General features: G+C 44.8%; 1 protein-coding gene across 1 annotated transcript in view; it reads right to left on the bottom strand.

Annotated features, from left to right (window-relative positions):
* Positions 1–24,864, bottom strand: part of ctbp2l (C-terminal binding protein 2, like) — a 42,816-nt gene that overhangs the window by 4,176 nt on the left and 13,776 nt on the right. The window contains 6 exon segments of the mRNA XM_070851313.1: positions 37–164; positions 1,648–1,778; positions 3,158–3,372; positions 7,205–7,411; positions 8,844–8,988; positions 12,493–12,647. Of these exon segments, the coding sequence (XP_070707414.1) occupies positions 37–164; positions 1,648–1,778; positions 3,158–3,372; positions 7,205–7,411; positions 8,844–8,988; positions 12,493–12,647 (981 nt within the window).

Here is a 24,864-nt window from a genome sequence, read left to right as displayed (position 1 = left end):
GCCACTGTAACAGGAGCAGATTTTAAATTTGTGTACCGGTGATGGCTCTTCGGATCTCGGTGGCTGCTGCCTCCCTCATCTCCAGAGAGGCCTGCTCGCTGTACCAGGCTGTGTGCGGTGTGCAGATCAGGTTCGGGGCGTCTTTCAGCGGGCCCTGAGCAAAACTACAAAACACACACACACGCACGGAGGAAGACAAAGTAAGAAAAAGGCACATGTAAAAAAAATATTTTAAAGGCAAACTAACCGTTTTTCCATTGTGCAACTGAACAGTGACACTGGATATTCTGAATTTTAGATATCAGAACTTGTGAATGTTTTTGCATGGCTATTGCAAGTTTGGTGCATTAAAATGCTGCCATGGGCATTTTTCATATTTTACTTTGTGTGAGAGTAAGGCACACATTATTTGTTATTGGGGCAATCACAAAGCCCATTCGTGTGCATCAACTCGTTTGACATTGTAACTAATTCCCATTCAATTTTTTCCTAAAATGTCAAATGTTTGCGTACAATTTGCATGAGAATCATCTGAAAACGTGGCCAATGGGGGAAAATGTCAGATCCTGTTATTCACACATGCCATGATCTTTCAAAACTTCCTTTCTCTCATCCCTGTCCTCTCATGTGGCGCTGAGAAACACATCGGCTCCTCCTCCTCCTCCTCCTCCTCCTCCTCCTCCTCCTCCTCCTCCTCCTCCTCCTCCTCCTCCTCCTCTATCCTTGTAACACCTCGCCTGGTTGTGTGTGTGCGCGGATGGTGCGTAACGCCTCAGCAGTGCCCTGAATCAGTGTCGTGTCGCGTGGGATGGAGGGCCAAAGTTATGAAACACTCCCCTGTTGACATACTGGGTCAGTGGAGCATGAGTTCCAGCTTCATCTGGCTGAGTTTCAATCTTCTCAAGCAGCCAGTCAGCTGAGCAGCCGGCCAGAAACAAGCAGCCTCCAAACTCCCTAACTGCCCCTGATGCATGAACAACACATCAACACCAGTTACCCCCTGAGATGGAGAACATGGTTCTTAGAAAGGTGGAAAACTGGGAGGAATGTCAAGTGGTAGGCCGTCTGGTCAGAGCCGGAGAGGAAATAGAAATGGAGGTTTAGCTCGAAGCTGCAATACAGTACAGCAGGTTAAGGAGGAAAAGGTGATGTTTTGGCGGTAAAGGTAAATATTGCCTATGATAAATGCTAAAATGTTTACGGTAGCTTTTCCAGTCCTTTACCTAAACCATGGGAAATTGTCCTGATACAGACGAGTCATTGCATTTGGATTCCTAAAGAAAGCGAGGATACACTTTTTATTGCACCTCTCCGCACTCAACCTCACTCACCTGCACCTTTAGTTTCATCTGACGGGACTAAAGCGAGCTCTCCATTTGCTGAATTCCATTATCCGCAGGGCCCTGAAGGAGCCTTTTAGAAGAGTATGAGGTGTCTTAAACTCATCATGTCTGCCTTTGTTTCTGCCTGCCTGTCTGACTGTCTCCTCAGCTGTTTAAGGTTCTCTGCCTCCGTGTGTAATTTGCTGCTTTCTTTCACTTCCTGCACACCCATCTATTTCCTTGTCTGTATTTGTCTCTCTTAGTGAAGCGTTCATCTGTCTGACTTTGAGTGGGATTCTGTGTGTGTGTGTGTGTGTGCACTAACGTGAAAGGCTCCGTCTCGTGAACGTCCAAGGCGGCTCCACGTATCCTGCCCTCCTTCAACGCCTGGGCCAGGGCCTTCTCATCCACCAGGCCTCCCCGCGCGGTATTGACCAAGAACGCACCTTGACGCATCTGCGGCGCACAAGACACACACCAAAAAAAGATCAGAACAACAGATATATAGACAGTTATTTACAGACAAACGATCATATGCATGTGTTTTCTGTGCGTCTGTCAGCATGGCAGTCAAGTTAATCTGTTTGATCTAAAGTGGAACATCACTCTGGATTGGATGTCTGCATTTGAGGGTCTTAAAACACATTACACAAGACAGAAATTGAGAGGAGAAAAAAAAAAAAAAAAAAAAAATCAGTGACACCTTTGTTGTAGTTGACACCTGAAAGATCTAGAAGACAGACAGCACCTGGAAAAATACTGTCAGATGTGGGATAGAGAGCAGTCTTTATCCAAAACCAAGAGATGAAATGAAGGATGAGGGATGAGCTGAAAGATGAGGCAGTGCCACCACCCCTTGCTGCTTGTGGGGAAAAAAAGGCACAACAAAAAGTGTAAGAGGGAGGAATAAAAAAAAAAAAAAAAAAAAAATCAAATGAATATGCTCAGAAGAAAGTAATCCCTTAATCTTGACAAAAGCTGAAATCCAGGGGCATGAAAAGCCTTTACGCTGGCAGGCAGTCTTTTATTAGGCCTTGGTGGTTTTGACACACACAGAAACACACAAACATGCACACACACTTTCCACTTTAGAGGCTGAGAGCGACTGCCAAGATTTTTGGTGAGGAAAGAGAGAAAAGTGCTCTTTCTTTGCAGCACTTAAAGAGCCAAGGATTCTTAAGCTTTGGAGAAGACACAGAGTTAACTAGGTTAGGCTATTACCCTACACCCACTTCAGTTTGTCTCCTCACATGCGCTAACTGTGAGAAGGGCACACGAGAGGCAGGGCGAAGACAGAAAACAGTGAGTGGCAACACGGGAAGATATCAAGCGAAAGGAGATGCTTCTGCAGCCTGTGCAGTTCCCCGGCTCTCCTGCAGGTGTCACCCCAGGCGGCGCCTCGGAGTGGAGTTATTGACTCTGCGAGCAGCACTTTCCCCTTGCAGTGCTCTCAGCCCCCCGCTGTGCAGCCTAGTCGATATATTTGCTTTGCTGTGGGCTGGCGCTAATTGCATTTGACAGAGCAAAGGAATGAATTTGTGTCCAGCTTTGGTGGAGCTTAAGATAAAGAGCAGGGAATGTGCAGGCAGGAAGGCTGCTGCTGTTTCCTCTCTTTTTTCTCCCCCCCCCCCCTCTCTCTCTTTCTACTGACTATAATGCTCTTTAGGACATCCTCCAGGCTGACAAAGTAATAATACACCAGCAGCTCTGCTTGTCTACCTGCTAGATAGCACTGTATTGAGCGCAGGTCAGGTCACAGCTGTTCAACAGGATGTTCGGCTCTGTCTGGGTGAAGGCGTCTGCAACGTGCGTGCGCGTGCGTTTTGCCGGCGTACCTGTTTGATGGTGAAGTCGTTGATGAGGTGGTGGTTGTGTTCGTTCAGGTTGCAGTGCAGGGACACGCAGTCGCTCTGGTAGAGCAGGTCCTGCAGGGTGTAGACGCGCTGGACGCCCAGCGAGCGCTCCAGGCCGTCCTGCAGGTAAGGGTCGTAGAAGATGACGTTGAAGCCGAAAACCTTGGCCCGCACCGCCACTGCCTGGCCCGAACGACCTGAGGACACGCAAGAGGCAGACAGAGAGGGGAGAGAGGCATTTTTACTACACTGACCTTTCATCTTTCATTCTTAATCGTTTTGGATCACATTTTTAGCAGCTGTCACTAACTGCCTTTATTCTGACATGTGACAAGTCAAATCATTTCCTGCCATGATTCAGTCCTGTGAATGATGCATGCATGCAAACACAATTGGAGCACAAGTGAACATGGACAGAATATATAAATCTTCCTGAAGTTCAACAAACAAGTGCATTTAATCCAGATGAAGTAATGTTCGATGAGCACTCTGGGGACTAAAATGACTGCAAAAGCACAATCAGCCTCAGTGTATTTTCTACTAAAATTACAGGTTGTAAAGGGCTGTAATGTAGTGAATACTAATAAATGCAGCAAACATCATTCCTGCTGAATACACAATGGCCACAAGAGTGAAATATTAAAAAAAATACTTTAAGAGGCCATAAAATAATCAGTTTAACATCCAGAGAAAGCTCTCATACCCTAGAAAAAAGTCAATTGTTATTAGTGATCTCATTTTGAGGGCATGGACATAAAATCTAATTAAAAGTGACCAATTTCTTCAGTAATTTCTCTCTTTACTATCAAATCAAACAGCCTTTCTCTAATATTTCACTAGTTTGTACTTGAATGGTCGCTCTTCAAACATTCTGTTTTGACATCAATCATACATTGAGGAAGTAAAGAGGTGATTTTCGGCGTCTATTTGGAATTGTCGTCAGAAAGACAACGATTAAAGAGGGATGGGTGATGAAGGAAGGAAGGAAGGAGGACGACGTGAGGCAACTGGCTTCTGGTTGAGGCTGTGAGACGGTGAATCAGAATCTGAATCTGTAGTATATCAGCCGCTCCCTCTGTCTCTCACAGCCATTTGTTGTGTGGGCTGAGAGTCTCTGCTCTGCTGCTGGAGATGCCTGCTCCTGCTCAGCAGCAGCAGCAGCAGCCGAGAGAGAGAGAGAGAGAGAGAGAGAGAACGAGTGATGGAGGGTTGGATGTTGTAGCTCGTGGAAAGGATCGATAAGGTCCTTTACACTCTCAAGATCCTCTTTTTGTGATGGAGCATTTTGTCTTGCTCTTAGGCTCCACGGTCGAGGAGAATCATTCTCTCTCTTTTTTTTTTTATTTCTTTCAATCTCAGCCTGTAACAGACGGCGGCATAAAGACTCAACAGCCTTGTAATACTTCCATCACTCAGACCATTCTTTTTCATAATGGTGATGGATTGCACCCACTTTGATTACTGTAAAAATCAACGTTCCCAAAGTGATGAATCTTTTTTGGTGAATCCACTTTTTCTCAGCTGGCCATGTGGACTTCTGCTTCAGTTACTTTATCCCCTATGTTTCCCAGAATAGCTTTTGACTGCGCACTGAGCACAGGCATGAACTTGTTGCAGTCAGCTGCTGGTTATAAGTGCAGGTTGCAGCAGGGCAATGAGTTTTTCCAGTCAGTTTGAAACAGACCAGGTTGTCTTGTGGCTGCAGTACAATCTGATTTACTGAGGCTGCTGGGGGAATGTCGAAATTGGCGTCTCTGCTTCTTCCACAACGATTTTCTGCCTGTGTGACTGTTGGAAAATTGGTGCAAAGTGGTGGGTTTAGAGAGAAACTGTACCGCTTTGATTCGGAGGGAATTACAATAGAGTCTAATCTTTACAGTTGATGTTTTTTTTTGGATCAGAAAATGTTTCTAATTCACAATTCTTTTGTGTTGTAGCTGCACTAGAAACTATGAGAAAACTGTCGAGTGTTTCTGTGGGGATTCTTCCTTTAATATGGAGATACCCTGAAATCAAAAACAGCCTCCGTCCCCACCTTACCGCACCAATCAATGCCACTAAAAGCGAGAATATTCTCAGGTTGATCCGAACATTTCGTTCTCTCTCAGCGGCGGACTTTTGCTTTGTGTTGCTCTTTTATCCACAGCTGAAAGACTAGGATGACACTTAAATGTGAGGCCACAACACAAAGATTTGTGAAACCAAGTCCGTCCGACCCGGTGGTGACGGGGCAGATGTGGTGGCGTCTGGACAAGGCCCGCATGAATGAAAGAATGCTGCCTTTGTAAAACAGCCCATTCAGGGTCAATGTGTACATCTGGCATTCACAAAATAGTCGGCTGTGGTCTCGTGCTGTTGCTGTGGATTTCTCCTGAATAGATTATATCGGATTAGTTCCTAACTGTGCACGTTCTAGAGCTTGGCGACATGGTTGAAATCAGTATTATGATATTAATTAAGATATTATCCATTATCAATATATGTCATGATCTGGAAAATGCAAAAATACCATATTGGATGTTAAACTACACAAGGCCAAACATTACAGATGTGTTAAAATCTAAACTAATTAACTAACTAAAAAAAGACCTCGAGAAAGCTGGCAAGTGGCCCTTAAGTGATGACTTTTTGACAATATTAAGAATAAACTTTCACACTCACGCTCTATATCTAACTTCATTAGCTTTACATTTAATTAATTTGAACAATAGAAATTTGTAGAACAACAACATGATGAGATCATAAAGAATTAAGTATGATAATCTTACTAACCCTACTAACGACCTTTATTGATAATTTTTTCAGTATTAGTAAAGAAAATACAGTAGGTCGTGACATTTGCTACACCTTAGAAATATCACATTGAAATTGAATTAAGCAGAGACTCTGATTCCAATTGATTCTCCTAGCTGGCTTTTCTCATAATGTATCCTATCAATCCTTCTTTAAGTTGACAAAAAAAAAGTTTTGTAAATCTACTCCAAATCAATGCAGTTACAGCGGATGAATTCTTAAATCGGCCAACACAGATTTTAAAAGTGGAAAAACCTAAAAGCTTGGTATGACTGGCACTTTAAGTGCTCCTGAGTCTATTGTCGCCAGAGGAGCCAGAGGTTTTCTTCATTCTCTCTGTTTGCAGCCTGCAGAGTTCTGCAGCTGGCTGTGAGTGCAGAGTCCTACAAACAAGCACCAGGAGGCCTACGCTCTCCCCAACCTCCCGCTGACAATGGACATTGTTTTGGAGACGGCTTGAGCCAGAAAGACCGGGAGAGGAGGCTGGAGGTGGGAGGATTGGGTGAGAAAGAGAGGGGTTGGGGGATGAGAGGGAGGGGGGGGCACTCTTCCTGCCAGGATCTGCTGTTTGGACACAGTGCATCTAGGAGGCTGTCTGGGACCTCTGGGGGAGGAGTTGTGTGCTTGTATGTGTGCGAGTGTGTGTGTGGGAAGTGTATGTGGACACAGAGATAAGGTGGCACCGTGGAAAGGCTTGTGAGAAGACAGAGCTTCTGTCAGCCCACTGATGTTGAGACAGGGCAGAGAGATGCATAAACACACACAATCAGCATTGTAACAGGTGCAGCGAAGGGAAGCACACTGTAGCAAACACACACAGGCAGAATCCAGTCTACCATGAGGGGCCCGATTATGGCAGGGGAAGGCGGCGAGGGACCACGGTGACAGAGGACAAGAGTCGAAAACCGAAGAATAGAGAATAATGGAGATATAATGGTGAGCGTTAGAGCGGTGGGATGAGAGAACAGTGTGGCAGAGAAAAGGAAGCCAGCCTGCAGGGAGGCAAAACAGACAACCTTGAGATAATCTGTGGGACGGGCAGAGGGAGAAAAATAACCTTATCAGGGCAGAAAAAACAGAAAGCACACAGAGCGGTGAGAGGATATGAAAACACAGAAGGGAGGGCAAAGAAAGGGGATAAAAAAAAAAAAAAAAATCTCAACAGAAATAAGAGGAAAGGTTAAGCGGTTGGAGCTGGAGGAAGAAACTAAAAGCTAAAAAATAAATGATACTAACCGAAACCAATGAGGCCCAGGGTTTCACCACGGATGCGGGCAGCGCCGGATGCCACCTCGCGGATTTGCTCCACGCTCTGGACCCGCGTGCCCTCCCGGAGAGCCTGGTAGAGCCAGGTGTTTCGCCGGTAAAGGTTGAGGATGTGGCACAGGGTGGAATCTGCCGTCTCCTCCACGGCGGCAGAGGGAATGTTACACACAGCAATGCCTAAATAACAACACACACACACACACACAGAAGGCAGAGGAGTCCATAATTAATATCGCTCAAGGCTAAAAAACCTGCATAAAATCAATATCAAAATTCTAATTACAGTGTTTTTCCAATTTAAGTTGTTTTGTTCTGTTTAATTACAGTGTGACCAGCTGAAGATACTGGGCTGCTGGCTGATGGATTGGTTGAACTTTTTGCTGCCTCGCTGAATACATAGCGTCAGGTTGTAGACATTTGCTGAGATTTGAGATATGAGTAGATTCAGGCCGGCTAGAAGCCAGCATCATAATATGATTCTACAGTCAAGATAAGATATATTGAATTATTGCAATGCTCTCTGTTCTACCTAAACTTTCGGTCCAAATCTCCACAAGTAGAATGCTCATAATTTTGCTGCCTTCAGGGAATTCAAACCCCTGACCTTTGCTGTATTACCTTGCCTATCCTCCAACAACACAAAGATTTCCATTATCGACACTTAAGCACATCTGCCTGCCCTCGCTCTCCTCTAATGTCCTCATCCCACTCTGTATCTCACAGTAGCAGCACAGCCGTCTCTGGACAGCAAAAAATAGCCAGAGCCTGCTCAATCAATGGCCCCTTTTCTTCTCCCCGAGAACAGCAGTCATATCAGCGCCGCCTTCTCCAGGCACGATAGCTTTTGACTCCTGTGTTGCGAGGCAGAACGCCCTCGGTGAGTGGGTGGCAGTTAGACACAGTATCTTGCATTGGCAGGGAAATGGCAGCTTTGTCAACTGTAAGGGCTGTTTGAGCCACCAGCCTGCTGATATAAGCCTGGGTGGCAGTTCAGAGAGATGACTGAACTCTTCTCTCTCTTTCTGTCTTTCCCTTTCTGCCTCTTTGAACACTCCGGCTCACAGTGGGATGTCCGCCATTTATGCGACTCTTAAATTTAGCCTTTGATATAATTCTGAAAATCCATAGAGTAAAAAAAACCTGAAGCGGTCCCCCTTTAGGCAAAGTTACCATCAACTGTGTGATCTTGTTTTGACCTTTTAATGCGGCACCCCATTGGCTGATCACTGCAACTTTTGTCATGTCACAATGTAGTGACGTGATGAATCATCCCCTCAAGATTCACCCAAATCTCTATTACTTGGGGCCGAGGTATCACATGAGATTAGTGAACAAGCAAACGATAAAAAAATCAGACACCGATCCACGCTTCTCGGGATAACACAGGATAACGTAAATTTCAAGTCTACTAATCTAAATGTAGTCTAAATGTAAAACCATTAAACTGACACACACATGAGACAGAACAGAAACATGCACACACAATACAGCTGTTATCCTTTCTTATCCTCTGCGACTAACAAACCATTTCAACACAACAGCACCGCACACTTATGTATGACTTGATACTGGCTATGTTTTAACAGTGACTGTTTTTGAGAGTTCGCACCCAGCTCTCCAGCAGCCTTGATGTCGATGTTGTCGTAGCCGCTGCCGATGCGGATGATGATGCGTAGAGCTTTGAATTTTTCCAGGTCCTCTCTGGTCAGGGTGATAGTGTGGTACATCATTGCTCCCACTGCCTCATTGAGCACCTGCAGACACACACATCAACAAAATGTCGTGAGATGACGCAAGGTTTTTTTTTTTTATTTTTTTTTATGACGGTCTTTCATTCATTATTCCGCCTTTCTTTTGTTGCTCATTTTGTCGAGTCTTTCTTGAGGTCCACGGCTATTTAGTCGCTTGAGCTCATAAGAACCCATGACAATCACAAGATCACATTCCTCCCAGAGGAGCCATTGAAATCACGCCTGACATGACTTCCGACACTAAACAAAATGTTTGGGATTTCACAGTGAGGAGAACTACAGACATCACATGGTCACCAGCAGCATTGACGCACTGTTCTGTTACAGACCTGCGGTGAAGCGGAACGAGTCACTGTATTGTGTTGGAGGAGCTGCCTTTCTGCATGGTCATCAGAATTGCACTCAGACCCCGAGGGTGCTTATGGGCAAAGGATCTGGGCAATTGACTGGACACAGAGGTCAATGTGGCTGCTGATCACAGGATAAACATTAAGATACAGTATGATTGCCTTTGGTAGGTCAAAGGAATAAAGAATTAAAATAAAACGTTTGACCCATTTACATCTGGCATTACAATGCTTCTTTAGTGACATAACAGAAAAACAGAATAATTTGGGACAGGTTGAAATCAAAATCACAAAACAGCCCCCCCAGCCTTGCTGCTTTGCAGTTCTTCACTATTTACTGCATTTCTGTTCCGGTTGCGTCTGTACATGCAGCAGTTGCATGTCTGTCCACCCTGGAGGAGTGAGACAGTCTCTGTTGCACACAGATTTTCATATAAGTTTTCCTGATTAATGAGTGAAAGAGTCTAAGACTGTGATTTATTGTACAGATTGCAAAACCCTGTGAGACATATTATTGGGTGCCAGAATAAATTCAACTTGACTTGAGTTAGCTTGAGATGAATTGTGGTTACAAGTTGGCAAAGTGAGAACAGACAGTGTTTCTCCAAGCCAAATGTTGATACTCCCCTTGAGTGTACCCCAAACAAGAAACAGCACATAATTCTGTTTTAAACTAAACTCCGATCCAACAGATCCAATCTGTAAAGGCAGAAAAGGATATGCGCTACTTTGCTTCATTTATCTTAAATCATCTAATTCAGAGAAGAAAAAACTTTTACTGTCACAGTTTAGGAATTATGTGCCACAATTTATAGTGCTTTATAAGTAACTGCATGGTTGGCAGTACAGATTAAAATGAAATAGAGATCTCCTGCTACCAAACACTACCAGAGACAACCCCTTTGTAGAAAATCACAAAATGTACTTGAACATTCACCCAAGGGTGGAGAAAAGTCTGAATCACCCCAGTGAGACTGTGAAACGCTGCTCTTCTGCCACTTGACATGGACAAGGTGACCTGGCCTGTGATTCAGTCTGATGTGGATCTAAACTATTCCCCCTCAGTATCAGCCAGAGCTCCTGTCAGCGCCTAAATAACAGCTCTGCGTTCACCTCCAGCCAAACTGCATTAGCTTTCCTGTGATTAGCAGATTAGCTTTGAATTTCCATACTGCTTTTATTAGAGCAGCGTCCCGGACAGGCCTTCCAGATACTGGTTCAAGGTTAAAACGCTACTCACTCACTCACACACACATGCACATATTTCTACACTTCTTTTCTCCCTCTGGAGTCAGCCTGAAGGTCTGCTGTTGTTTCTGAGTTACAGAGGGAGTACTTTCACTTAAGCAATGATGCTTTTTTTTTTTAGGGGGAAATCTACTCTGATTGTAGTTTATTATATAATGGAAACTCTGAACGAATCTAAACCACCCCTCCTCCACTGTAACTAATGCCTTTTTGCTTTTAACATATATCATTTCTGATGATGCATGGGCTTCTCCTCTCCTTTTGGCCCGGGTGAGCGCGTGAGAGAGAGTATACTGTTGCAAAGGAGTTTCGATTCCGCAATATGCATACTGTACAGTTTGTGTGTGTGCGTTTGACTCCATGGCTTACTGGGGAGGGATTTTATAGCTATGAGGTCATCCTGCTAGTGAGAAGTGTGAATGTAATAGAGATGAGAGGGGGTTTTAAGGCCGAGGACAGACGTGGCAGGAAAAAGCAGCTGTCCAAAATGTTGTTTTTTAACATGTAAGCATCTCTTATAGAGGGCGACATGACCACGACAGCAGCTTTAAACTAAACAGAAAACAATGCAGAACACTAGCACACAACAATGTGGTGTATGTTATACAGAGAAAGCTATGGTCAGTTATTGATATTAATTCCCATTTTAAATCCACTTCAGCAATGAAGCAGCAAGTTTTTCTTAAGTTTTTCTAATATTTTAAGGAAGAAACAAAATAATTGTTTATGTAAACAGTTACACAGCAACAGCAATTTATCTCAGCTCTAATCTTAACACCGTAATTGGATGAGCAGTCAGGCATTGTACAGTGTGATAGGCCAATACTGACCTCATGCCATATGGGCTATCATCCAACTTTTACAAGCCACATGTGACTATGAGACACAACGACTATGAGAGATAGGGATCATTGACCTTGGATGATAATGTTGGAGCGCAGGTGCTGCATGCAGGATCTGGTCACACTGAAGTGGTATTGTTACTTCATCTTGATCAGTATTCATCTGTGTGTTTCATCATGCCCACATCACCTGAGAAATAAGGAATTACTGGCTAGAGGACCTGGCATAACCTCAGGCCACTTTCATATTCGACCCTGGACAAGCCGTTCCTATGACTTCTGTATTTCCAGGTGTGGATAGAGCAGAGTGTGGCAGCTGGTGTCTGGCCTGACAGCATCATACTGAACTCCCTGAGTTATCAGCGCTGCATCTCTGCATCCATGCCGCAGAAGGACGAGATTGGACATTTTCAATCTACACCGCCCCTCTGGGTATCTACACTGCAAGTTATTACTGTGAACTGCTGAATATGCTGGCGAGGTGAACATTACAATCATGTTTCTCCTGATAAGGCAGTGTTAAAACAAACAAAAAGCCACCCGCTCCCCCCTTCTCTCCATCGCCCAAGGTCTTTGATTGAATTGATCTCTATGCAAATGCTTCCTTTTTAATATGTCCTATTTTCATAAAAACAGCGAGAGGAAAGATGTAGCGGCTCTCACTCCGTCTGCAGATGGAGAGATAGCACTTCGGTGATACCCATCTCCACGGCCATATATTGTTTTGCAGCCACAGCGCTGCATAAAAAGCAATAAAGAGCCTCTACAAGCCAATGTAATTACACTGCATCTCCGCCATACAAGACTCTCTATTAGAACAATGGCACTGATATAGACATTGCACTCTGTGCCACAAAGTGACATTAAATCATAATGAAGCCACTATATTTTAACTGGCTAGTGCATATGGGGCCAATATAATGTGCATCACATATCAGCACCGTGATAGGAAAAGAAAGGGGCAGACGTGTCTGAGTGACAGGCTCCATCTCTCCATCCACTTTCAGCTGCTCTGATGTGGAGTACTGCAAAAGTGAGATGTAGTGTGTGTGTGTGTGTGTGTTTTCTACCTTCTCGTGTATCTCCTGTGTGGACTGGGCATCACAGAAGGCGACAGTAGCCAAGTCTTTCAGAATGGGCATCTCCACGGTGCAGTCGCGCCCGTCCAGCAGCGCCACCAGGGGGCGCGGATGCATTGGCCCGTTCATGATTTGGGGCCGAATACCTGGACACAGAAGTAGAGGGGAGGGAAGATTACTTCAGGTACAAGATAATATTTTTTCATCATCTCAGCACTAAGGCTTTCGACCCACTCATGATGGTTGCTTTTTATCTCGGAACTGGAGCTTTAAGGCTGTAAAGGGTCAGTTCACCCTACTTATAACTTATACCCTTATTTGCTGTATTTTTCCCCACTTACCGCTAGCTGTGTGCTAGCACGTAGTTTATTTCCTGAGGCTCTTGCTTCTGAGATTTCATTTGCGGTGCTAGAAGCATTGTAAAGGAGAACCACTGTGCATTTTGTTTTAGCAAAAGCATACTGTTTGATTGTTTTGGGATGGTGATAGAAGGTTCAGGGTTTGTTATCCAAAAACACTCTAGACGTTACTAGGTTTGAGTGAGAAAATGTGTTCTTGTCTTTTGAATTATTTTTGGGTGAACTCACCCTTTAGCTTGTTTTTCTTTCAGATCATCATGAAAAGTATTTAAAAAAAGACACAAGAAAAGAAAGAAATCACCAAATATGTAATGAAAAAAAAAGAGAATGGGAAGTAAAAAAAGGTTCTTCTGGAAGAAAAAAGTCCACTGTGCAAATGATTAAACTAAAAATCAGGAAGTGACACTCTCCTGCCAGCTGGAGTCTATTCATCACTTTTTCCTTGAAAAATAAAAGACTTGGATAATAAAAACCTACTATGAGTATGTGTGTAAGAACGTCTGTGAGCACGTGTACTGATTAGAGTATAGCAGGAAGCAGGGCTTTTCTGGACTACCAAGTCTTGCTCAATAAATCAATGCAGCTACTCAAGACTGGATTAGACCGCAGCCTCACTTACAGGAATCTCTCTCGGCCTCATGGCTCCCAAACACTTACATCGCACACAGAAACCCTCACATACATAGATACATGACTGGAAGAGGATAAGAGTAAACTATATAAAGTATGCAGGTGCACACACACACACACACGCACTCTATCATAGCAAGAGGAACGTATTCCCTTGTGTGTATGCATGACAAGCGCACGGGAACACGCACACTTTTTGGTTGCTCTCATTCCTCAGTTCAAGGGAGAGGATCCTACTTTTGCCCTGTTGCAAGTGGAACCAGCAGCTGTGGAATAGGAGGAGGAAAAAAAACAAACAAACTGCGAGCTACACCTTTAGAAATGAGTTTCACTGCTGCCCATGAAAGAGCCACGTATCACAGAAACGGAGAGCATTAGAGAAAACACTACACGGCGGAAGCAAACCCACAGCTACCTCACATCTGCACTTCCGCGCACTTGACAAAGTGCTAGTCGCAGATCTGGTTTTGCTTCTGCTCAGCTTGACTTTCTCCTTCCCTCTCGCCACTGTTCTCGCTTTAAGTGAAGAGCGCTGAGGAGAGCCGAGCTCCCCAGTGGGCCGACCTTCTCACACATCCCACTGAAGAAGACGTGTCGCGCTGAGAAGACAGACAATTACGACTCCTGCTTCATACAATGTTAACAAGTGAGGTGCATCAATATTCATGCTGCTTCCGAGCTTAATGCAGCTCAGGAGCCTGCCAGTGGATGGATGGGCCTGAGAGGGAGAGAAGCTGTTCCCCGCTGAGTACCAGCGCCCTAACACTACGCAGGTCATGATCTTCGCTCTCATTCAGCAGCTATAGATCTGTCCAAGCTGACAAAACAGGCCAAAAGCCACTCCAGATGAGGCCTAAAACAGCAAGATATTTCCATGTAATTTCATGACATCACTTTCTTATCTAATGTTTTGCTGCTCTCCTCTAGGTTGCTGCTAAGATCCATATCGGGATGCTTAAGTGTGACCTCACACTGTGCATGCGTGAGTGTGAGTGCAGGTGTGTGCATCTGTGTGCTCTTAAAGTTATCCTGAAGATTACGATGACGTCAGACTCCTGGGTCGAGATAACGAGCAGGGTGGAGGAGGGGAAAGGAGAGGAGGGGCGGACAAGGGCTCATTAGGGACATGCTCTGTGGTGTCACCGAAGCAGAGGAGGCTGATTAGGGCAGATAAAGGTGAGATTAGGAGATTTGAGATTGAGAAAGTTGAGTGTGGACGCTGTACAAACGGGCTGAAACGTATAGTGGGAAAACAAACAGGTGGGAGGGGGAGGGAGGAAAAACAGCGAGAGAGAGAAGAGTGAAATTAAAATGTAGAATGAGCGTGCATTAAAATAGACTAAACACTGCCTGTTAGCTTAAAGAGCTCCCAAGAGACATATCAGAGAAGAGGAAAAGGGGGATGAAGGAGACATAGAGCACATAAACGACTAGAGAGAGAGACGCAAGAGAGAGAAAGCCCAGCGGACAGAAAGCGAGCGGTCCAGCAGAGCAGCCTCTCGGGGCAGGGGGAGGATCGGAGTGGAGGTGTCATCTCCTCATGCCATCCGCCTATTGTCATGGTGATCACTTAACAGGCGTCGGCTGCCAGTTTTAATGTACTTTATTTTTGGCACTGCTGCCATCTGCGGCGAGAGTTGAAGTCGGAGGCGTAAACGCCAGTATCCTCCTCACACTCTCGGCACAAAGGGCGGAGATCTTTTTTTTTTTTTTTTTCCCTTCTGACAGACAGACAGCCGCCTGCCTCCTCACCCACAGCCCACCATCAACCACCATCACTACTTCCATGACTACTTATCACACTCCGTGTTCGAGATGGTTGACACGACGACGGGAAAGGTGAGGAGTGGCGACTTGGCTGTCTGTGCCACATCTGAAACTGACAGCACATTGAATATTAATGAAGGCAGCTGGGCAGTGAAGACTGAGTCCATTACACCAAACTGTTGTTGTTGTGAACTCATGTGTGATCTATCAAACAAAAATACAAAACAATTTTAGATTCCAGCTTTTCAAATAGGAGGATTCTCTTTCCTCCGTTTTATAGAATTGACAAAAAAGCATTTTGAAACATCACCCTGAGCTCTGACTTATGGCAATAGGATTAAACAATTAATCCATTAATTGTAAAAATAAGACAGTGATTAATTGATATTAAAAATAATCTTTAGCTCCAGCCAGCAGCAACAGTATATATAGCAGCTTGATTTGTGGATTTGCACAAGATGACACAAGTTTAAAGATGAATTTATTTATTTTTTGGCCACTAGGGTGAAGAAAACTATACAAGCTGATGGATATTCCCCTTCAGTATCAGCCTGACGTGTTAACAAGTAGTTTCACATCCAGCATACACAGAGAAACAGTAGCATCCATTTGAATTGTTTTCTCTTTTTTGGTCTCCACCAACTCCTGAGAAAAATATCTGGCTCTTTAGGGGCTAAATGTTCTAATTTCACCTTGCTTACTATGACTGCCATTTAGTGCTGTGCAGGTGGTGTATAGTAGGTTTCTCTATAGGCTAAAAGAGGCTTAAAAGCTTTGGCAGTAAGGCTGCAGAGTTGACTGATTTATGTATATATATATATATATATAATTAATTTTAATTTGCATGCTTGTTGCATGCATGGCTGCATTTGACTCACAGAAAACATACAGTTCACCTGTAACCTTCTACCTGCTTCATTTAAGCCATTAGTTACTGGCAAATACAGATTATAGACAGCAGTTGGTGTGCAGGTGAGAGAAGCAGTGGGTGAGGCAGTAAGGGAGAGGAACAGTTGGCAGGCAGCATCAAACCCCTCAGGCATAAGTTAAGACACAATGAACTCTGGGAATCATCCGCTGGGTTTCTGTTCGTCTCTCTGACCTTTCAGTCTCTTACTCTTTCAATCTGCCTCTCACCGACTCGTCCGCTGTTACATTTCACCATATCGTCTGCAGCACTGCATTTTCCCAGATCTCTCCCAGCGCGATAGCATCTTCTGACAGCTCCTCCTTTCTGCCGATGAGCAGCGCCGTATCTGTTTGCTCACCGTGTATCTGCCTCTCCTTCCTTTATCTCTCTTTTCACGTAAATGTTTTCCGCACATGTGCTATCATTCCTCAGCTGTCTTTTAGTAATCACTGCCCCTCCTTTCTCTGTCATCCTTTCACCTCAGCTGTCATTCCTTCTCCTCCTCTTCTATCATTTTTTTCTCCTTCCCTCTCTCTCTCTCTGTCTTTCTAGGAGCTGGAGTGTGTATTTGGCTGCGTGTCTGCTCCTGTGTGACAGATTGATTCTCACTCTGCTGATTTCGATGGAGAAGAGATGATGTTTTCGGTCAGGGGAAGCAGAGAGGTGACAGGCAACACTCCCTCTTTGGTAAATTCACAGTATGTACATCACACCGGTCTTAACCACTGGCTTTGTCAGCTGTGTCATGAATGCATCAGAACCGAATGTGGTGGTAATGTCATTACCTTTTCTCTCCGCTATGAGACTTGACAACATGCCTCTGGTTTGTGCATTTATATTAGTCTGTAATAATGTATATAAATATCTCACAATGTCAAATGTCTTATGTGTGAATGTAGCAATTTAAAACATCACAATATTATAGTCAACAAGGACAATATCTCTGATTTAACAGCGTAAACAAATGGTGGTTTGTACTGACTGCCACTGGTAGATTTATTCGATTTTGCAAGATGATCCTGTAAATTGGGAGTGATGTTTCATTTCACCCACAATTTAAAGGTTACAAATTGGTCTAAAATTGTTTGGGTTTTTTTTGCTCTTTTTAGACATTTAGATTAGATCTAATTATTGTTTCAGCAGCAATAACAGTAATTACTGAATGTGTCAATGTGTTGCAGGTTGAAGTACATGATGAAATATAAATTTAAAAGCTGTGGAGCCCAGTTTTAACCAGGATAAAAAGGCTTTTTTGACCTGAAAATCGTGGTTGAAACTCCTGAACAAGTTTGAAAGCTTGCAAAGGTGGTGGCGCAAACAGACTTTTGGCTACACAAATTAATATCAAAATTCTATGTTGTATTGCATGCACACAAACTTGCACCTCCTCTGTGACAAACAGCGCTGTAACAGCTCGTTCAGCGGCAGTACGCAGAAATAAAACATTGTTCAGCAGGTCTGCCGTGCTCTCTGCAGGCTCCTTGCTGTCGCCTGGTAGTCGCAGGCCATCTGACTACAAACACCCGGAGATCCAAACTGAGCCATGAATCGAGCAGAGACAAGAGGAGGACATATACTCACATACAGTGCATCAAATATCAACAAATGTGCACACTGAGGACGAGGCTGTGGAGTGTCACGTCAGAAATGCAGGAGGCAGAGTGCTCTTAATTTCACTCCTCCATTAATTAATCCCCCTCATTTCCTTTCCTCTGTGTTCTCACTTCCTCTGCTTGTTGCTAAACTGTTGCCAGGCTCGGTGTGTGTGTGTGTGTGTGTGAGAGTGAGACGATTTGGGACAAGAGCATTTTTAGTGGGGGAGGCAGCTGCTGTCATGGATTTACCTGCCAAAGGAATAAATGCATGTGACACACACTGACACACATACACACCCCCTGCTGGGTGTCGTCTGTGTAATGATATACTGTGTCAGGTGCAGGGCTGCAACTAATGCTTTTATTTAATAGTGATTCATTTATATTTTTTCCTAATTAATTAATTGCATGGGTGATAAAATGTCAAAAAAAAACAAAAAACAATCAACCCTTCAGCAAATCTGTCCAAACAAGGCTCAAGTAGCCAGAGCTCAAAGTGATGTTTGCCTATTTAATCCAGTTGCTTTCAGTTTACAGCAATAACAAATAATGATTAATCAATCAATTGAATCTAATTAACTGTTTCACCACCGTTTTCTAAATCAGCCTCATCCCACTGATCTTTCTGTATATGTTGCTCATCATTTATCTCCTACTGATAAAACACCTCTGCCTCTTCAACTGTTCTGTAGATTCCCACTAGAAACATAGCTTGAATCATACTTTCCTGACAGCTGTGCATTTGCAATAAAATAAAACTATCCCATGATGACTTCTAAAAGGAATCTTCTCTATTTCCTAAAAGCTCAGACAGATTTATCATGTGGCTTTCAAGATGATGAAAATGTGCCTTGAAATATATATATTTTTTTTAAATTGGTATCCATTACTTCTAAATATTACATTACTAAAACCTTTTCAAGTCCTTGTAATAAAGAGGTGGTGAGCTCAGTTAGCCGTCTAAAAACAGAACATTTTTCTCAATTGGAACGCACAACAGTCATCAAAAATGAGAACTGGGTCACAATGAAAATTATTTTGGAAATCTAGGTCTCTGGTGAAAAGGCTTAAAACCACTTCATGTAGATTACTCCCATTTTTGAGAATCATACTATTTCAGACAAGACTATTTCAACTTTTTAAATTATTTTAACTCTAATCATTCCTGTAGACAAATACTTATGGAACCTGAACTCGGACCGGGCGGGAGGCTGCGGTTCCCGAGCCAGCAACACTTAGTCAGAGTCTGGCAGGAGGACGCGGCAGAGCAGTGCACGGGGAGATGAGGCCAGAGTTTCCATTATGTGGGGAAGGGAGCCACAAGTTTCTTCCTACCGCTGGCCTCTGCTGCCGGTGTTATGTTGCCTCCGTGAGGGAAAGAGGGACCAGAAGGGAACAGGGAAACGCAGTTATGTTGTGGTCAGAAAGGGAGGAAAAAGAAAATACTAGAAGAGAAGAGAAGAGAAGAGAAAAACAGCAACAGAAGTCACTTTCGCGGTAATGGGAGACCAGACAAGCCATCATCTGCTGCCACTGGTTACCTAGCAACCCCAAGCGGCTGTTTGCAGGTGGCTCCTTCTTGACAACAAGGCAGGGTGGGGGCTGCTGCTGCTGCTGACCGCCAACAGTTACGGCCATTTAATGTGCCACTGTGAGCAGCACTGTGCTGAAACATGACCCACATCCGCTGGTTAACACAGGCAGCCAAACAGGAGGAGGCTGTGTGTGGGTGAACATGCCCATGGAGGAGTGAGTGGGGGTTATGATATGGATATGTGGCCTGTGCATTGTGTGTAGAGTTTGGTTCTGACAGCCATTTCTACTTGGATCAGCGCCAAGGCTCGGTGAAATAGCCAAATTCACTCACAGATTAAATTCGTACCCGTTTTTATTAGCAAAGAGAAATCTGCAAAACATTCAGGTCACAGGCTTCTCGTAACAAATTTTCACTGAATGCACATTTTTTCCATTTGAAATGGCAAATGTCACTAATGGTTGATTATATCAGCTGCAGCTAATTAATGATGATTCTCCAAATCACTTGCCCGAAGGCCAAACTAAAACTTGGCTGTTGTCTGGTTAATGTGCTCTCTGCAATTTGGCATCTGTGCTCGGCCAAAGATAATTTGCTAAAGAAAAAAGAAAAAAAAAACATTGACATCACTCTACAGTACACTCTGCAGCTTGTAAAGACCAACAAAGTGGTGAGTTTTTTCTGGTGAAACGATCCAGCTGATAGCATCCTGTCAGTTTGAATCGTTTTCAGCATTTGGGGCAAGTAGCTTGAGAAGGATGAGCTGTGCAAAAGTAAGCAAGCTTGACCAAGTGTTATTTACAAATGGATTTGACGAGAAGATTCTATACTATATTCATATTCAGCAAAACGCTATCAAACCTTGACCCTAATCGTATGTGCTCATATGTGCAACAAATGTTGTGGAGGAGTGAGATCTGCATGGAAACACGGACATAACAGGAATGCACTCGCATTGGATGTGGCAACAAATGAATAGGAACCCACACACAACCTTGGCGGAGGGCCAGGGGCTTGGCTGTGGAGTAACGGAGAAGCCTGGCATAATGCACAGATGTGCCATTGGGTCAAACAACACTTTGTTTTCCTTGAGTTTCCTCCCTTTTCATATGGCGCTCTGCCAGGGTCTCTACTTCTGGTTTACTGAGGCCGAATTACTCATTTACTACTTTCCTCACACAGACATACAAAACCTGCCACAAACACACACAAACCCTTCATCTGTCTGTGACAGCACGAGGTCACTGCATGAGTTGTAGTGGCTGAAGAGAGGGGTTGATGCGGGTAAGGGGGGGCGGGTATAAGTACCCTTTGTTGGCAGCCTCCTCCCTGCCCTCCCCTCCCCTCACTTCCCCAAAAGTAGCACACAAAGGCCACTTGTCCTGCGCTGCCAGTGCCCCACCCCTGTCACCACCCGGCTGCCGGCCACACCAATCCATCCCCTGCCAAGAAAATGAGTGCACGCCTGTTTTAAATGGTACCCTCTGTGTGCATGGGCGGGACGGGCTCACACTCCACCACGGGACAAAAGCGGGTGTCAACAGCATCCATGGCACAACCATGCCGGACCTCCCATCCTCTCCCCTCCCTCTGTCTTTTTCCCACTCTTTTATTCTTTGGTGTTGCCCCGAGCTACGGAGCACACCGAGACCCCAAGACCGCAGAGGAAGCGAAAGCACAGAGCCAAGTGCAGCAGCGCAGGACGGGCGGACCTCGAAATGACAACACTGTTGGACTACTCGCCTACCTTGCCGACCACACAACACACCCACACACACACTCACTCACTCTCCTACTCCCCTCCTCTTATCCACACTCCCCCACCTCTCCCCATCCGCCTACCTCCCTCCCACCTCCCACATGCCAGACTTTATTAGACATCCAGAAAAGAAAACAGGAAACATGCTGCTTGCCTGGAAAATGTTGTCTCCACATTCTTCGGCTTAAAAACTATGCATCGCAGCAAAAACAGACGATGATTGAGGCAAGGTAAGAGGGGGAAAAAAAGCAAAAAATACAAAAAACGTAAGTGGAAGACCCTCCACAATAATCCAAGGAGGGCACCCCCCACCTCTCTTCTTCTCCTCCTCCTCCTCCTCCTCCTCCTCGTCCTTCACTCCTTCAAACCCCCCCTCCCCCCTCCCCTGGAGTTGCTCCTCTTGGTCTGGCCCTGTTGGCGAGGGGAAGGGGTTTTTGCGGAGCGAGCTCTCACTAAGCCCCCGGCTGCATCATCTTCAGTCCATGCCTTTGAGGGCTGGGAGAAAAGCACCATACACCAGCGGCGTCCTTATGTGCACACATACACAGCGACGTGCAGGCTGGTGATCGGATGGTAGCGGGTTGGAGAAGGCAAGGGGCTGTGGGGTGGGGGGGAGAGACGCTTTTGTCCTTTTTTTTTTTTAATCTCCCAGGAAGAAAAGGCTGCGGTCGGGGAGCGCGATGGCTGGAAACTCTCTCTGCCGCTTCCTCTGCTGTCAGCTGCGCAACATCTATTCACTGTGCGTCTCCCTCTCTCTCTATGTCTCACTCTTCAGCTCTTTTCTCCTGCCTTTGTCTTAGCTGATAATAAACCAGGAGGGGCAGAAAAAAAAGATCTTGCAGCAGAAAAAAAAAAAAATTCTGTCTAAATCAAAAGTGCCAGCTAGAACATGCTGAGCTGAAGCTCTCTGGGCTCGCACAATTTACTCCCCGGCTGTGTTCACTTCATAGGATCCGCACACATAACACACTCCAGCACATTCCCTCCTCCTTTTTTCCCTCCTCCTTCTTCTCCCCTTTTTTATGTTTTATTTCTGATCTGGACTCTAGTGTTTTAAGAACGCCTGCCCCCTTTTTCCCCTTGTCTCTCTCCCTCTCTCTCTCTACACACACACACACACACACACACACACACACACACACACACACACACACACACACACACACACACACACACACACACACACACACACACACACACACACACACACACACACACACACACACACGCTTTTGCTTTCATTTGCTCCCAGCCTCACCTCCCTCACCCTCCCGATTATTTGGTTTCCTTCTCTGCTTTTCCACTTTCATCTAGACCTCAACAACCTCCCCCCACAAACACTATACATGCACACATACACACACACACACACACACACATACGCACACATGCACACACACACGCACACACACACACACACAACCTCACCCCACCCTGGCATTTTGCGGGTTACCGGGAAGAGATTGGAATAGTGTCACACACACTCACACTCCCCTCCCTCGCTCTGAATATGTAATACACACACCGAAACACACATGCACACACTTTAAACCAGAAGAACAATGCAACATTCAAGCCACTCCAGCAATAACATTACAGCTGTAGAGTTGGCTGTTTTTCGCACCATCAGGGAAGTCATCAGAGCTGAGTGTGTTAAGTTCACAGTTTGGTCCCTGGAGGGAAGAGGAGGGAGGGGAGCAAACTGACAGATAGCTCTGCTGAATGACTGCGAGGACGAGCGGCTGAAAACACCCTGTTTAGAATAACAATGTAACTGGAGCCTCCCTGCAATTCTGCGGCACGGCCAGAGCACGGCGACGCACATGCACATAAATACACACACACGCACACACCTCACCGGCTGCATGACAGGCGCGACCAATAGACAAAGAGCCCGGCACGGTCACACGCCAGAACCGATTATCACTGACAGTAAAGTGGAAAGGTGGAACGGGCCGAGCAGTTTTGGCTCACAGGGTGGGTGGAAGTGCCCATCCCGGTGTGAAGCCGCTCTTCTTTTATGTGCAGAATAATTGTGTGTATCCACTTTTAGTGTGTTTTTATGTATGTGTGTGTTTAGGTGACTATCAGGGCTGTTGTTTGTCAGCGGCAAGAGCCCAACAAGCGGAGACATGGCATGTCAGCCGAGCCGCCGTCTGCAGCAAAGACACATCTGAGGGAGTGTGACCATCAAAGGCAGCAGCCCCCACTTCCTGCCAGCCGGCCAGACACACACACACACACATATATATACATAATCATGATGGAGTGTGGGGATATGCCTGCCCCTCTGATCTCTCTCTCTTCAGTAACATTAGAGGATGTGCAGGCGGAGGGGGGCACTGAGTGACAGCAATATGTTAATATGGAACGTGACAGATCACAGCTTCTCAAAGGACAGAGCTTTTCTGCCAGGTTGGGAATATTTTAAGAAAAAGAAATAAAAGGGAGGACGTATCAAAGTACGCTGAAATTTTGTGAATGGCCACTGATGAGTGCCAACTCCACAGGTCAAAAGGTCAAATAGTATTGAGCTCCAGCGTAAGCAGTTAGAGATTATATCTGACCACTGATGCTGGGTTCACAGGTGTTGTTGAGGTTCACTCCCTCTATGATCTCATGGTTTTTTTGTGATTACCATGGCCTCTTTCTCAATAAAACGGATCTATTTTGTAACCCTTTTATTTTGCAGTAAATCTCAACCTAACTTACTGATGAGTTCATCATGCAGTAATGCTCCAGACTGAGCTAAGGAATCCTTAAGAATCTGCTACCCTGTGCAAGGAGCTAGACCAGAAGTCAAACACACTGTTGCAGCCAAATAGTAACCTCAGTGTTAGTCTTGCAACACCACATAGAGCTATCTGAAATCTCCATAAATCAAATGATTAGATTCAGGTATTAGATAAGATATGGCTCACTATTTGCAACTTTTAAAAAAGTAAATAAAAGGACCATGTTGAGAGAGGGGGGATAGCAAGGGCTGCCTGAAAAGAAAAGTTCTAGGGTGCAGTCCTTTCTTATTTGTTTTCGGCTTATAAAAGAGGTTGCGGTCTGTTTTCTTTGTGTGTAAAACTACAGCATTCTTCATGTTAGTGGGGAAAATTACAGGGGATCTGAAAATGAAACAGAAAATCTTTCAAGTATCACAAGAACTGGTTGAATTTGTGTTAATTCTCATGACCACATCTCCGCAAATTCCTGGAGGGGCTTGTTCTCTCGAGCAGGTGCTGTAGCCGACAGTCAGAGACTGATGCGTTCAGGGAGACGCAGATCTCAATGGAAAAGGTAGCTGGACAGAAGGGATGGGTTACATGCAGCCACGGGCCTGGTGCGAACAAACATCTATGTGCTCCAGCAGTTGACGCGCATGTCGTTACATGTTTGGAGGGGGCGAGTAAACACTAATGAGAACAGATTGGCACAGCAGGTCCCCCCCCACACAAACACACACTTCCTCTTTCTGATGTAGAGCAGCCAGACTTGGGTCTAAACCAGTACTGAAGGCTACATCTGTTCGCCCCTCAGCGTGTTGCCATAAAGCAAAGCCACAACCACACCTTAAGTGCTTATGCCGCACACACACAGTTACGACAACCTGATGCATAAACTCACATATGCATTTATGACCTGAAAAAAAGTCATTATTTATTTATTGTTCTGAGTTCTTATTTTTCCTTTAAAATCTGTGAATTTATCTGTTTCATTGAATACAAAAAAAATGGTAAACAACTAAAAATCTGGGTAAAAATCAGTCCCTAAAAGTATCATTTGCAATGCAAATATTCTATGGTTTATGCATTTGTTTT

Source organism: Pempheris klunzingeri, chromosome 20 (assembly GCF_042242105.1).
Source record: "Pempheris klunzingeri isolate RE-2024b chromosome 20, fPemKlu1.hap1, whole genome shotgun sequence".
Lineage (NCBI taxonomy): Eukaryota > Metazoa > Chordata > Actinopteri > Acropomatiformes > Pempheridae > Pempheris > Pempheris klunzingeri.
This window is presented reverse-complemented; position numbering and strand designations above follow the sequence as displayed.